We start from the raw sequence: 14,941 nt of genomic DNA, 5'->3' as shown, positions 1-14,941 counted from the left end.
CTGTAGTACCAGCCTCAGACAGAGTCTCAAACCTGTAGTTGCAGCCTCAGACTCAAGACACTCAAACTTGTGTAGTCCTAGCCTATACTGTCCATCTTATAAGTGCCGGTTCTTTCTCTTTATTCACTCTGTGTCTGAGGCTGGGACTACAGGTTTGAGACTATCGTGTCTGAGGCTGGGACTACAGGTTTGAGACTATCGTGTCTGAGGCTGGGACTATACATAAATGCATTTTTTCAGATTTTTCCCATTTTCTTTCAATTTGGTAGCCAATTACACCCAGAATATTGTTCAATTGACCCATACTTACTGTTGAAGATTCACCAGTCGGTGATACGAAGGATCAAGACAACTACTAGACTCTCTCTCTCGTGCTTGTGACCCTGAATCTGACGTCAGACGAGGTGTCGCTGTAGCGCGCCGAATCTTCCGAGCCAAGATCAATTAACCACCCTCAGGGCACGGCTGCCCAACATGCTGTTCCTTCTGGGATCCGTCCGTACTCGGGACCGGGCTGTATCCAGGTCCATGAGTGAGTGTGTGAGCCACACAGAGCATCAAACCCCACCCGGGGCCCAAGGTAGAGCCAGTACCAGAACTCCCAGGGCCCCCCCCCCCCCTAGGAGCTGCAGCTGCCCGGGCTGATCCCACCCACACCCCACAAGCCCCCTGCTGTTGTGTTTGTAGAGTGTATTTTATTAAATCAGCATATTAATGTTTACTCACACAGGCAGTGCGTATTCACAGTCCACTTCGGTAGGAGCACTAACAGGCCCCCGGTAACGGCTGCCCCGTTCACAGCTGGGATTTCGATCCCCTCATCAGCTACGTCATGTCAGCCCTGACAACTGTCGCCAGGCACCTGAAAGATGGGGAGTCCCTAGGAATTTTACTGCCCCGTGAAATTGATTCCAGGGGTCCGCGGTGGCGTAGCGGTCTAAGCATCGTGTTTCGGCGCAGCTGCCCACCGAGTGCCAGGGTCACGCCCCCTGGTCTCGTCACATCCTAGTATGTCCGGATCCCCCAGAGGGAGGGGCATGTTGGGCCGCCACTCCATCTCTCCATCTCCACTCCCCGCCACTCCATCTCGGCTCGAGGGTCTGGTGTCGGAGTCACTCTGTCTCTTTCGGATCGCCCGACTGCGCAGTTGCGCGACAAATCCTCCACAGTAACAATTGCACATTTAGACAATAGGTGGTGTGGGATTGGCTACCAAATTGAGTGAAAATGGGACAAAATCAGCAAAAATCTGGAAAAAAAATAAAGAAAAGAAAAAGATGGGGGCCCTTTACAATATATAGTGGTGGCTGGTTTTCAGGGCCCCATCGAAGCTGGGCTTCCCTGAATAGTTCCCCCGTTTCCCCCCTTAACGACACCCCTGGTAGTCGGTTCTATGGGCGAACACCGCCGAAGACGATTAGTTTAAAGAAATAGCATGGAAACTACCTTTTTTTCCCCTATCCCTGAATGGTAACAAGTCCAGCCAAACCTTTCTCCAGCGCTGGCACAGCATAAACAAAGTGTGGAGATAAGTCTGGCTACGCGAGACTACTGGCACACTGAACAGTGTGAACACATGTGGGCGGAGAAGCCTCTAGTAGCTCATTATCCAGCCAGAGCTCCACTGAAGGAGAGTCGTTAGTTGTTCCTCCACAGCTGGGCCACAGTAGCACACGCGGGGGTAGATTATTCCCCCCTCACACATCGACACGAAGAAAGGCTCTTGTAGCCCGGGTTAGCGTGACAAGTGAACAAGCGGCGGAGTTAACTGACAGGGACGCGTCTAAACTTAGCAGTAAGAGTGAGCCCAATCCGGCTGGCGGAGCTGCTTTGGCTGGCCACCTGAGGATGCCGAACCTGCCAGTATTCCAGTGGGTCCTTGGCCCATGTGTTTTCCCACGACTTCTTAAAAAAGAGGAGGGAAAAGTCTCCCAGGGCTTGGAGAGGGGCCGGGCCTCCGGGCGCGGTCCTGCCTGCCTGGCCACGGACAGAAGCCCAGCCCACCCCAGACCAGGCCGGGGAAGGCCAGCCCTCGCTGGGCAGGGAACACTGCTGCTTCCACTAGACGCACTGGGACTGAGAATGAGGGCGTCTACGAGCTGGGGGGGGGGGGGGGGGGGCGGGGCTGACAGATAAACAAACAGAGCCCTGTGAGCTCCAGCAGTGAGAATACCAGCCACACACACACACACACACACACACACAATGAGGAGCATGCTTTAACCTTTACGGAGAAACACACAGCCGATGTGTTTATGAAGCATCACAGGTTATGGTGTCATTTTTATTCCTGTAGTGTGACGTGATCACATGACCTACACATCCTGACGGGGGGGGGGGGGGGGGGGGGGGGGGGGGCTATAGCTAGGCTGTGTGCTGAGCATGTGAAGTGAGTGAGAGGCAGGGAGGATAACCAATATTAGATGAGCGAGGTTAACCATGCCTGAGGTTAACTACATGTCTTTCCTCTCTCTCTTCCGCTCAGTCTCTCACTACACCCTATGGGCGTGACCGCAGCACCAGTCCCAGTCCCAGTCCCAGCCTCTGTCTCTGTCCCAGTCCCTGCCTCTGTCCCAGTCCCAGTCCCAGTCCCAGTCCCTGCCTCTGCCTCTGCCTCTGCCTCTGCCTCTGCCTCTGCCTCTGCCTCAGTCCCAGTCCCAGTCCCAGTCCCAGTCCCAGTCCCAGTCCCAGTCCCAGCCCCAGCCCCAGCCCCAGCCCCAGCCTCACCCCCAATCCCAGTCCCAGTCCCAGCCTCAGCCCAAGTCCCAGTCCCAGCCTCACCCCCAGCCTCACCCCCAGTCCCAGTCCCAATCCCAGCCTCACCCTCAGTCCCAGTCCCAGTCCCAGCCCCAACCCCAGCTCTAGCCCCAGCGTCAGTCAGCTCCAGACACTGAGAGTGACACTGACTCAGCAGAGCAGAGCTGCTTTCTGCTCCGGGCTGGCTGGATGGTTATTAATAGGAGATGCAGAACAGAACATCAGGTCTCCTTCCACCCGCTCGGCAAGCCTATCAAGCCTTCTAAGAGGATCATTAGACCTGCTTCCACACAGGATCAGGAAGACAGATAGATGCCGGATAGGCGTGACTGTGTGTGTGTGTTTGTGTGCGTGAGAGTGTGTGTTCAGAAACATTACCCCATTGTAAATACATCTCTCCTTGCCCACGGGGGGAGTCAGTGTGTAAAAATGAACCACGAGGCCCACGTCCATCCTATATCTGGTGCAATACATCACCATGATGCAGGGACAGTTAGTCAATTGTGGGTGCGTGACAGCACCGTGACAACATCGTGACAGCACTATGACAGCAGCGGGCGGATCCCAGCCTGCCTGGGGGGAGGGAGGGGTGAGGAGTGTCACAGAGAGATGAGGAATGTCCAGTCAACTGCTGAGCGGGCCCTGATGTATGGGCGTCTGTGCTGCATCCTGGGTAATGAAGGTTACCCCGCCTGGAGCCAGCGTCCGACAGCCATTACTCACAGCCCCGAATCAGCAGCTGTCACCATGCCAATCACGGGCCCACATGCTTTTTTACCCCCTCCCCTTGCAATCTTAGACTCAAGAGACACAACAGACGTCAACACTGTCAAACTAGAGACGTTGAGGTTCTCCACAACTTCACCTGGCTCTGCTCAACCAGTTCACTGGCACAGAGTAGCTCATTGATGGTTTAGGGTCAAAGCCGCGTTACCGCACAACCCTGTTATTCCTGCGACTGTCTGTTCCCACGCTATGCTATTGACATATGAATGATTTTACAGAAAACTGAAATGAGGCTTGTTTGCTATGTTTTAAATCAATGAATCAAACAATTTACAAAATTAAAAGGCCAGTTATTAAAATATTGAAACTTTTTATTAGAACAAAATAGCTTGTGTCGTGGTGGCCGCACAGTCAAATGATTTTCTAATTAAATTTTTCCCTGTAAATACGTAATGTATAACAACAGATGTCTATGTCCATGCATTAGGCTATTTCCAGTGTCTGCTGTGGTGGAAAATATCAGCATATAGCCGAGTGACTCGCAGCAATAGCCTACCATAAAATGCAGAAAATCTGGGGCTTTCACGGATATACAAATATCTAATTTTATCTAATAATAGGCCATTTTAACAAATGAACAATTGGCAAGCATACATGTTTGCATCACACTATAAACAATTAATAATAGTTAATATAAGTAAAATGGAATAATAATTTGTGATTGATTATTTTTGCTTCTGGCAAAGAAAGTCTGTTTCCAGCATCTGTTTATGAGAACAAAATAGTCTGGTTTGACTCAGAACCCCCAAAACTGTTCTAAAGTAGAAAGATAATTATTTTTTTTAAAGATGGGACAGGGAAATAGGCCTAAAGGAAAGAATTGTGATTACGGTTTCGTGAGCGCAAACTTATTGCGACTCAGCAGCAAACTGTCAAAATGTTGGACAGACAAAAATAGTGTAATAGTTGTGGGTGTGAATTGTATTTAAAAAGTATTTAGCTTGGTCCGAGGCACCACCAGAAGCCCCTGGTCGGACGACCTCAGGAACCAGATGGATGAGTATAGGTGGATGAGGTTGCAGATATAGGCGGGGGCTTGACCATGGAGGGCTCTGTAGGTGAACACCAGGACCTCGAACTGGATCCTGAGGTGCGCTGGGAGCCAATGTACAGGTAGGGAGGCAAGGATGGGGATGATATGGCATGACTTCTCTGACCTGGTGAGCAGCCTGGCAGCAGCATTTTGGACCAGTTGCAATGAAAATGAGATGGATCATCTCAAGGGGCCTATCCTTCTAATAAATCTACATTTGTAAAGACAGGTGAACAGTGAGTTACAGTAGTCAGGCCTGGAGGATATAAATGCATGGACAGACAGTTAATAAGCAATTTACAGAACTATCCAATGTTCATTTGATATGAACTCAACGTTGGAATGGCCGGATTAATGCATCCTTATAAACGATTAAAGGTATTAACGCTCCCTATAAACTATTAAAGGCATTCGGCTATTTCATGGCATTAACACATAAATTAGCTCCCTATAAACTATGAAAGGCATTCAGCTATCTCAATGGCATGAACACATATTTAAAGTAGTATTTATAGGACAATATGACCGATTATAAACTATCTCATTTATCCAACGTGCCAAGTAATCTAATTGAATTGCGACCATAGCCTGGCACAGCTCGGGAATGGTGTAGCTTTGGGGGGAGACCAGGGGGAGACCTTCAGGGAGAGAGAGGAAGCTGCACACTGACTACTTCAGTGATAAAACTCAACTCTTCATCTGGTTGACCGAGTCAGACCAGCTGTGTTTTTGTAGACCTCAGTGCCCTGTATTATGTATTACTGTATACAGAGACTCAGGCAAGGAAAGCATAATCTTTAATGTGTGTGTGTGTTGTGTGTGTGGGGGGGGTCATAATAGAACTGGGATCCTTAGCAAAGAGACAATGTATTCAGAAGCTCAGGGATTCAGTATAAAGAGATACGCACAGCCTACTACCTATCATATCACCAGATCAATCGTTTGGATCAACTGAATGGAAACCTGAACATTCATATTAATAAGAAGGATAACTCCAAAGCTATGGAGCTTTTGAAGCTACTGGACAGCTTTGAACTTACCCAACATGAAACCACTCATCAGCATGGTAACACTCTGGACCTAGTAATAACAACAGGGCTTAACATTGATAATATATCAGTGCTCGAAATACCTATTTCTGACCATCACTGTGTGTTTTTTGTTACCAACCTAATCTTAACAAAGACCAAAAGAGAGACCTGGATTCAAAAGAGATTCCTAGACTGTAAGGCTGAAGCACAGTTTACCAATACTATGAGATCATTTGAGTCAAGCAGCTATGAATGCTCTTTAGTGTGATGGTCCAAAACTGCCACAGTACCTTGTCAACTGCATTAGATACCATTGATCCACTAAAGATAAAAAAGAGGTCAGCTGACAGAATCTCCCCATGGTTGAATAATAGCAGCGTTAATGAAATTAAGAGGCAATGTCTGGCAGCTGAAAGAAAATTGAGGAAAACTAGGCTTACAGTTCACTGTAATATATACAAAGAAACCATGATTTCCATCATTAGGATTACTTTTCCAAGATTATTACAGAGAATTCTGGAAACTCTAGACTATTATTCTCCACTATAGACCAGTTAATCAACACTGCCCCCCCTCCTCTGCAGTTATCAGCACCAAAATGTGAAGAACTTGTACTGTTCTAGATAACAAAATAACATCAATTAGAGCCAGTAATAACCCTGACATAAACTAAACTCTGAACTTAGACGACCTCAGCAAACCCTGTAAGAAAGATGTAACCGTGGGGAAATTCACATGTATCAAATTACCAGAGCTTTGTAAGATTGTCACTGAGTGTAACTCCTCTAGCTCATGTCTTGACCATGTATCAACAGAATTCTTTAAGCGTGTATTCGACAGTGTTTCAAGTCATGTCCTGAAGATCATTAACATGTCTCTTCAAACAGGCATTTTCCCAGATGCCTTCAAAACAGCTGTTGTAAAACCGCTACTAAAGAAACCCCACCTTGATGTTAATGCACTGAACTACAGGCCGATATCCAAACTCCCATTCATTAGTAAGATACTGTACTTGAACTAGGTTAAACTAGGTTCACTTCAACCAACCATTAACCATGACATCCTACAGTAATCAAATCGCCTTGAAAGGCTGGTTGGTCTCTCTGACTGTGTGTTAAACTGGTTCAGAACATACATCAAAGAGAGAAAGTTCTACGTCAGGCTTGGAGATCATGTGTCTGAGAAACATGACACCTGCTTTGGGGTTGCACAAGGGAGCTGCCTTGGTCCATTACTATTCTCACTATACTGTACATGCTGCCACTCGGGGATATCATTAGAGAGCACAATGTACAGTATGTTTTCATAGTTATGCGGATGACACACAACTGTACATCTCTGCTGTACCAAATGATGCTGCAACTATAAACTCCATTACTACCTGTCTTCTAGCAATAAATAAATGGATGAGCATTAACTTCTTAAGCTAAATGATAACAAAATTGAAATCCCATTGATTAGCCCTAAAACAAAAAGAGAAATGCTGTTTAAAAATCTGGGGGAACTGACATCCTGAATTAAACCTGAGGTTACAAGTCTTGGTGTTATCCTAGATTCAGATCTAAGAAGATCCACCTTAGAAACATAGCGAAAGTACGGCCATTTATAAATCAAAGGTATCTCTTCACTTAAGCTTAACTAGCTCCCTTTGCACTTGCGGGCTACTGCACTTTAAATTAACTAATTGATTAGAAAGAGTTCTAATTTTAAGCGATTGATCAGAAGAAATTAGTACATTTAAAATTAACTTATTGATCAGTTAGTACATTCAAGGAAAAGAAATGCCAATTTAATTGTGTTGTATATTGTATTTTATTAGATTTCTTATCTTTATCTTTTATTGTGTTTTAGCTTATCTTATTTTTGTTTATTTTATGTCTATTTTTATGTGAAGCACTCCGTGCATGCACTCTCTGTTGTAAAGCACTTTGAGCTGCATTTATTTGTATGAAAGGTGCTACATGTATACAAATACAGTTTATTATATTATTATTAGCAAAGGCACCATGGAAGAGCGCCGTCATGCCCTGACATTTGAAAGAGTGTGCACCACACAAAACCAAAACCAAAAAAAAATCATGAGCCTCAAACCTGCTTAAACCACAGAAGTATAAACAGCCCTCCACCAATGAATGCAGAGACGACACACACACACGGGCACACACACGCACACACACACACACATACACACACACACACTTGACACTCACACAAGCCTAATAGAGCACAGGAACTAGAACGCCATCCCAGAACCCGGAGTGCCCATATTAACAACGTGACGAAAACCTCCTTTTTCCACCTTAGAAACATAGCTAAAGTACGGCCATTTATAAATCAACACACACACACACACACACACACACACACACTTGACACTCACACAAGCCTAATAGAGCACAGGTACTAGAACGCCATCCCAGAACCCGGCGTGCTTGACAGCCAGGCCCAGTTGACAGGGCTTCAGGGCCCCCGGCCCAGCTCCAGCAGAACTGGCCTGAGCAGTGCCAGAACCCTGTGAGGGAGAGCGCATCACGGCATGCAGATGGCTGCGAACGACGGGCCCCCTCTAGGGTCGTAAACTCACCACTGTAGAAGCGGATCATGCAGCTGAGGTCGGAGTTGGCCGCCTCCCTCTGCACGCGGAGAGGGTCCTCGTAGCCCATGGCGGTCAGATAGTCGTACACGATCTGAAGAGGCCGCTCAGTGGGGTCCAGCCTCCTGCCCAGCACAAAAAAACAGACACTGGCATATAATACCACATTCATCCAAACACACACAGAGGACACACGTGCACACATCAACACACATGCTAACTGTACACGCACGCACACACACAAACATACAAAGGTGTGAGAGGGAATTCCTAAAGTATCTACCATTCTCTGTGTACTGATGGGGCAGATCTAGAGGACAAATCTCAGGAGAGTGGGACTGCTATGGTGGGTGGGTGTTTCACTGTCAGACCAGGAGGTTAGCGATGCATGTTTTATCCCAATTAGAATCAGTAGTTTGCAGAAAGTTTGCAACATACTGTAATACTAGGGAGTCAAGCCAAGCAGAGAGGGTAATGCTACTGTATCTCCACACAGATACCAAGTCCAAAGCTCAAAGTCAAAAATGGAGCAATATAATTATTCATAAATCAAGCGCCGCGCCTATCTGTCTCATTCTCTCTCGTAATCCTTCCTTCCTCTGTGTGAGATCTCTCTACTTTTCAGCCTGATGTGACCATAGACTCATTCCTCCGGTCATTCCGTTAGGGCCTCCTCATGTCATCGTCACACAGGACATCTGTGGATCCCGGCGGTAGGCCACAAGCACGCCACACACCACCATCGAGGCCGTCTTTGATCCACAGGCACGCCGCCCTGGAGACGTTCACTCACAGCTAGTCAGACTGACAGGAACGCTGTATGGCAGCAAACTCCATTCGTACCCTGAGTGAAGTCTGCTAGGCCCTGCGGCAAGGGTGCTTTCGCAATAATCTACTGTGTAATGATTTTAGAACTTTTATAAGCTTCACCCTTAACAGCTCTCTGCTAGGGTAGTATTGCCCATCCAGAGGACGTCATCAGTGGCTCCCGTCTCCTCCAACAAGCTCCAAAAACCTGGAAAGATCCCCACCTTGTTCTGGTCAAACCACCAGGCCAGCTCCAGAGTGAGAGAGTGCATGAGTGTGAGTGTGTGTGTGAGTGTGTGTGTGTGTGTGTGTGTGTCAGGGCCATGATGCCATCAGGGACTGGCTCCCACCTCTGGGCATAGAGGATCAGTGATGACACAGTGTCTGGGAGCTGGTTGGCTGCTCTGCCCTTCTCCAGTCTGCCAGTACACACACACACACACACACACACACACACACCCCTGTACCAGACCCGGGTCCAAACCAAGTATTGTTGGCTTGAGTCTGCCAGCAGTGTCAGGTGGGTGGGATTAGACTGCACATTGGTTACACCGTGCCAGGCAATCAATCAATCACAGACAAGTAATTGACATTATTTTAAATTGCATTTTGAGTTAGGTCTGTTTTGCCAATGGTTGCAGTGGCTTTGCCCGCCTGGCATAATTGGCAGGATTATGTCAGCTGGTTGCACACAGCCGTGCCCTCGGCACCTCGACACCGGATTTAGGCAGCTCCCTGCCAGGCGGAGGGAGGAGGATGACTGTCTGTGCCCGTGGATCCGTTCACTCTGCTGCGTAAAGAGCGAGACGGGGCCCTATTTATTCACAAATCCTCTCCCCTCGTGGCCACGGGAGCCGCTAAATCTATACTCGCTTAATCTCTGTCAGGGGACACCGAAAAGCCCCTTCTGTTCTCCAGGACTCCGGCTGGATACCTCCGGCAGCACATGAGGGAGACTGCCTCTCGGGTGTCTCTTCATAAACATGGCCCCCGCGATAAACAATAAGAAACACAGCGCTGATTTTAAAAAAGAGTCAACGGGCCCAGGAAATGACTCGACGTTGACAGCTTCTCTGGCACAGACAGACAGGGCGCCGCTCCGGGAGCAGAATGGATGGCACTACTGAATGGCGGAGTGGTTTTGACATCTTATCACCGGCGTGAGGAGCGAGGGACTTTGATCAGAGCTATTTTAAAAGCAGAGTTTTCAGATCGAGACATACTGTAACAGGGTTTCTGGAACTTATCACAGAGACTGAGCCAGAGGAGGATTTCAGGATCAAAACAGAGAGAGAGAGGGAGATGAGGAGCCTGTTCACCGTTCAGAAAGAGACAGCACCTCTTGTGCACACCACAACAAACCCCTTTGTGAAAAATGCATTGGAGTATTAAGCTGTAATTCACCATGGTGGGAGATACCAGTTAGATAGATCAATACCACTGGGTAGCTAATATAAAGAGCATCCTGGAACAAGCAAACTGATTTCCTATAAATCTGAATCCTGTTACAGTAGATGTTGGTAATCTTGTTTTCTCCCGGCTTGGTGGGACTTGACCCATTTAGTGCCTCGTACTGTGCAGAACGTTTAAACTCGAAATAGCCTTGGAGGGAGTAAAAAGCACTCCCCAGCCTGATCAAACAGAGCCAAGTGCAGTGAGGGAGGGGTGTAGTTAGATTAGAGCATGCTGTGTCACAGGCATCACCGTGAGTAGTTATTCTGGAAAAGCGCTGTCACACACACAGACTGTGTGTGTCAGGACGCCGCGGACAAGCGGACTGGACCGCCGCCCGTGGCCTGCTCACTGCCGGCCCCGAGAGTGAGCAGGAGCTCTCAAGAAAAACGCTGTGTGCCACAGACCTGACGCTGAGGCGCGAAGACCGGAAGGTGATCAGCAGGTAGCTCTGAGGCAAGGCGCTGCGTCACGAATGGAATAGTTTGGAGCATGGCGCGCCGGTCTGCCACACGTTGGTAACGGACAGAACAGGTAACGGATAGAACAGGTAACGGACAGAACAGGTAACGGACAGAACAGGTAACAGACAGAACAGGTAACGGACAGAACAGGTAACGGACAGAACGGGTAACAGCGTGCGGTCGTCTTCGCCGCCTGCCTATCTAACCCAATCTGTTTCGGCATGCCCAAGGTGGGATCAGAACCCCAGTCTCCCACTTGGGAGGCGGACGCGCTGACAGTCACGCCAATAGGAAAGTCCCTTTTGAAGGGACTGTCAGCGCTGCTTTGAGGAGTGAGTTTCACCCAGCTACTCCACATTTCACGCGGTTTCGCCTACACGACACAACAAGCGGCGGGGTGGCGTTTACCTGAGCAGGTCTCCATGCAGCTGCAGGTGGAGTCCCTCGCCGTCCCCCTGGGCACACAGCTCTTCCACGGTGGTGCTGGTGGAGCACAGAACCAGCCGCAGGTCGGCCTGCGGGGCTGCGGCGGCCTGGGGGCCGGCGGCGGGGGGCTGGGGCTCCGCCGCGCCGCCGTACAGACACACGCAGCCCCGCCGTGCATCCCCCTTCAGCCAGTCCCGCTCCCGCGACCCGAACCGGGTCTTCCTGGCGACGCCGCCGTTCTTCTTCACGTTCCTCTGCGAACAGACAGAAACAGGGAGAGACGCGCTGGCATGAAAGGGGGCTGGAGACGCGGGGGTGGTGCCTCGCGGTGGACGACATGTTCCACACACGACCCTCTAGTCTCTCCCTCCCTCTGAACATGTAATCCCTCACAGTGATCCACAGGTTGGCATCTTACCATCCAATTCTGAGCTGTTTAATTATATTATATTACTGGCGGTTTTGAGGTCTATAGGCTCTTTGCACAAGCTCCACTACTTCCTGAAATTATACAGGCATCTTTATTTCCTGTCCTATACTGTTGGATGGAAGTGATTAATCAGGTGTGATCAGGTGTACCGCACACCTGATTAATCACTTCCATCCAATAGTATAGCACAGGAAATAAAGATGCCTGTAGAATTTCAGGAAGTAGTGGAGCTTGTGCAAATAGCCTATATACTATGCCTTAAAATGGGCCCATGCTAAATGTGGGAGCCACACCCAGAACAACAGGCTGTGTCAGAATCAGTGGGCTTGTTCTCCCAACGCAGGGAGGCTAGACCAAGTATTCACGCGGACTACAGTGGTGTGCGCGCCAACTGGACCCTGTTCCAGAGACAGTCGGCCCGGCGTCAGGTCGTTAGTCCGGCTGATGAAATCATCCGGTCAACGGTGCCGTGCTTCCCTTCGACCGGTGCAGGCAGGCAGCAGCTGCAGGCGTCCCCGCTGCACGCACACAAGGACAGCAGCACGGACAGCAGGCAGTCTCGGTTTGCTTTCTGCACATCTCTCTCTCGCACGTGCCGCACGCACGCACACACACACACACACACTCACACACTCAGCAAAAGCACACAGACAAATCTCTCAGATTTTCTCTCTCAGACAAATATTTTTCACTGACACTGACACACACGCGCATACAACGGTGTGTCGTGGTTCACCTGAGCAGCGGCAGGCCGGTAACCCTAGCAGTCATTGGCCCGTTTCCCCTCCCTGACCCTTGCTGCTAGTACTACACCCGGGAGGGGAGGGGCCGAGGGGGATACAACCGCCACATGTAACGAAGCTCCCAACGCAGCGCTACTCATCAGAATCATAACGCCCTAAACCCTATAGATATATACCCATGAGTGAGCCTATACTATAGTTGCCTAATGCATGTCAGTTATGATTTCAGTGGCAAGTTTAGTCCATTTATTTCTGTCCATCCGGATATGCCTGCACCACAGTAGGCTAAAATCTCCTCAAGCTACAGAGAAGGATATTCTGGGGGGACACTTTTGGAGAAAGGCTGAATTTAGCATTTGAACTGATTAACTCTATGTATGGATTATTGCCCTAACTTATTATTTTTCTATTACCGTATGTTAATTCATGAGCTAATTTGTGAGATAACTGCAGAGGTAGGGGTATGGGTGAGGACGCTTAATCATCATGGTAAAGATCTATCAAATACGCACAGGTAATTAGTCACAATAGACGAGACCACTGGTAGGCCCAATACCAATCAATATTATACACATTAAGTCTAAACAGGTCTAGGTCGAAAATTAGGGCCAATAAAAAAAACAACCTTCAATGTATATTATGATCATATTATACGCATCTCAATGATCATACTGGAAAGGGTGTAGCCCGTAAGAATTATGACAAATAACAAATTATTAAGATACAAAATGACTGCAATCAATAGCCTACATCTGTAAATGTGTCATTCATCACCAAGTGAGTTACGATCAGCCCGATTGAGAAACGAGGAAACATTACAGTAGCATGCTCCATTAAGCCTTCACAAGACAGACACTAGAGGTTCGCAACATCAACATCTCGAACATCAGCCCATGTTAGAATGTAGAAAGAGCTTCAATGTCAGCAAAATCAGCTGTTTTCTCTGCTGGCGTTGAGGTCTGAAACATTGTAGGCTAAGACAGCCTAAGTACACCAATGATCTGGATGCGTGATACATGGTATATAAGGATGGTGCAAATTGATTTAGAAACGCACTTCGGCCTTGTTTGAAACGGAGGATAGTAAGATGGCAGTGTTTTGATAAATCTTCAAATATAACCTGCCTTCAGAACGCGTATCCCGGTTCCGACGCGATTTCCTGGACCGTTGCGGTCGCCACGACCTGCTGCTCGATTAGACCCCGCTTGGTGGACCACCGTACAAGCTCTGTCATCTTCGACACCACCTCCTTTTTTAGGGTCCATGTCGGTGCTATTGACCGTGACCGCTATTGTATTGTCCTCTTCCTTCATTTTGCATGCATATATTCTACTACAATCACCCCGAAAGAACGTCGTGGTCAACGACTGGTAAATTCCAACACATGCAGCAGCTAAAAAATCCCATTCTGCTTCGGTGCGACGCCATAGCAAGTCTGGATCTCACGGCTGTCAGATAGAGCCAATCAATAAACATTAGAGGCAGGGTTACTTATTATTCATAGGGCACTGCCCATTTCATAGAGAGGGGCGTGCTGAATTATTCAGCAGAATTCTCCTGTAGGCTGCCATGTGCTTTGCTCACATATGTATACTCTTACCATAGATATCCGTGGGGTGAATTATCCCATGTCATAAAAATCCTCACGTACGCAGGCATGTTGAAGAAGGATTGCGTTGAAACTGAAGAATGAAATGAGATTCAAAGATTGCGATCTGTAAGGTTTTTTTGGGGGGCGAGGGGGGCGGATACTTTTGCATCACTGTTGAATGTTGATTGTCTTCTTAGAGTTGGCTTCTTCCACGGATGTGGTTTAATATTTTACTGACTGAGTGGAAATCAATGCTCAACTACCACTTACAGGGACAAGCCCTACTGGTGTACCTCATAGGAAAATGATGATCTGCAGAGGTTATATGGCAGGCTGCCATAATGAATATGTTAACTTGACATTGTGACAGACAGACTTTGGACAGAATTATGCCCTTTTTGCATCCTCGTGAGAAGAGTATAGAGCTTGTGTGGAATTCAGAAGCTTACACTGTACCATGTCAACCTACCCAACTATACTACAAGGTAATTACAAACAAAATCAAATACTGATCATATTAAAACAATTGGAGCATAATGAAGCTATATGACATACTACTACAAACGAAGCATTTTATTTGACTTTTTATTATTCTCTTAATCATTTTCTCCAACCCAAAAACAATAATACACAGCATAAGTCTAAAATATCCCATGTAATAGTTTACAGCCTCTCATCTTTAATCATCGTCATCATCATCATTATTCATATTTTCAGTCCGACATTCACCCACCTTGAAGACATGGGACTCTGATTCAGTTCAACATGTCAAACTTGTCTGGAAAAAGTGTACTTCATAAAACATTTTTTTGCTCCCTCACATCAGAT

The 14,941-nt window shown here is 47.8% G+C and overlaps 1 protein-coding gene across 1 annotated transcript in view; it reads right to left on the bottom strand.

Annotated features, from left to right (window-relative positions):
• phlpp2 (PH domain and leucine rich repeat protein phosphatase 2) overlaps window positions 1–13,835 on the bottom strand; it is a gene marked incomplete at both ends in the record, with an annotated part of 42,849 nt that extends 29,014 nt beyond the window's left edge. The window contains 3 exons of the mRNA XM_084436917.1: window positions 8,192–8,325; window positions 11,332–11,603; window positions 13,647–13,835. Coding sequence (XP_084293043.1) covers window positions 8,192–8,325; window positions 11,332–11,603; window positions 13,647–13,835 — 595 coding nt within the window. The remainder of the gene's footprint in view (window positions 1–8,191; window positions 8,326–11,331; window positions 11,604–13,646) is intronic.
• Window positions 13,836–14,941: the final 1,106 nt, after the last annotated feature.

This window comes from Borostomias antarcticus, assembly GCF_949987555.1.
Source record: "Borostomias antarcticus genome assembly, chromosome: 4".
In the NCBI taxonomy this organism is placed as follows: domain Eukaryota; kingdom Metazoa; phylum Chordata; class Actinopteri; order Stomiiformes; family Stomiidae; genus Borostomias; species Borostomias antarcticus.
Note: the sequence above shows the minus strand (reverse complement) of the source record. Positions and strands in the feature narration are given on the sequence as shown.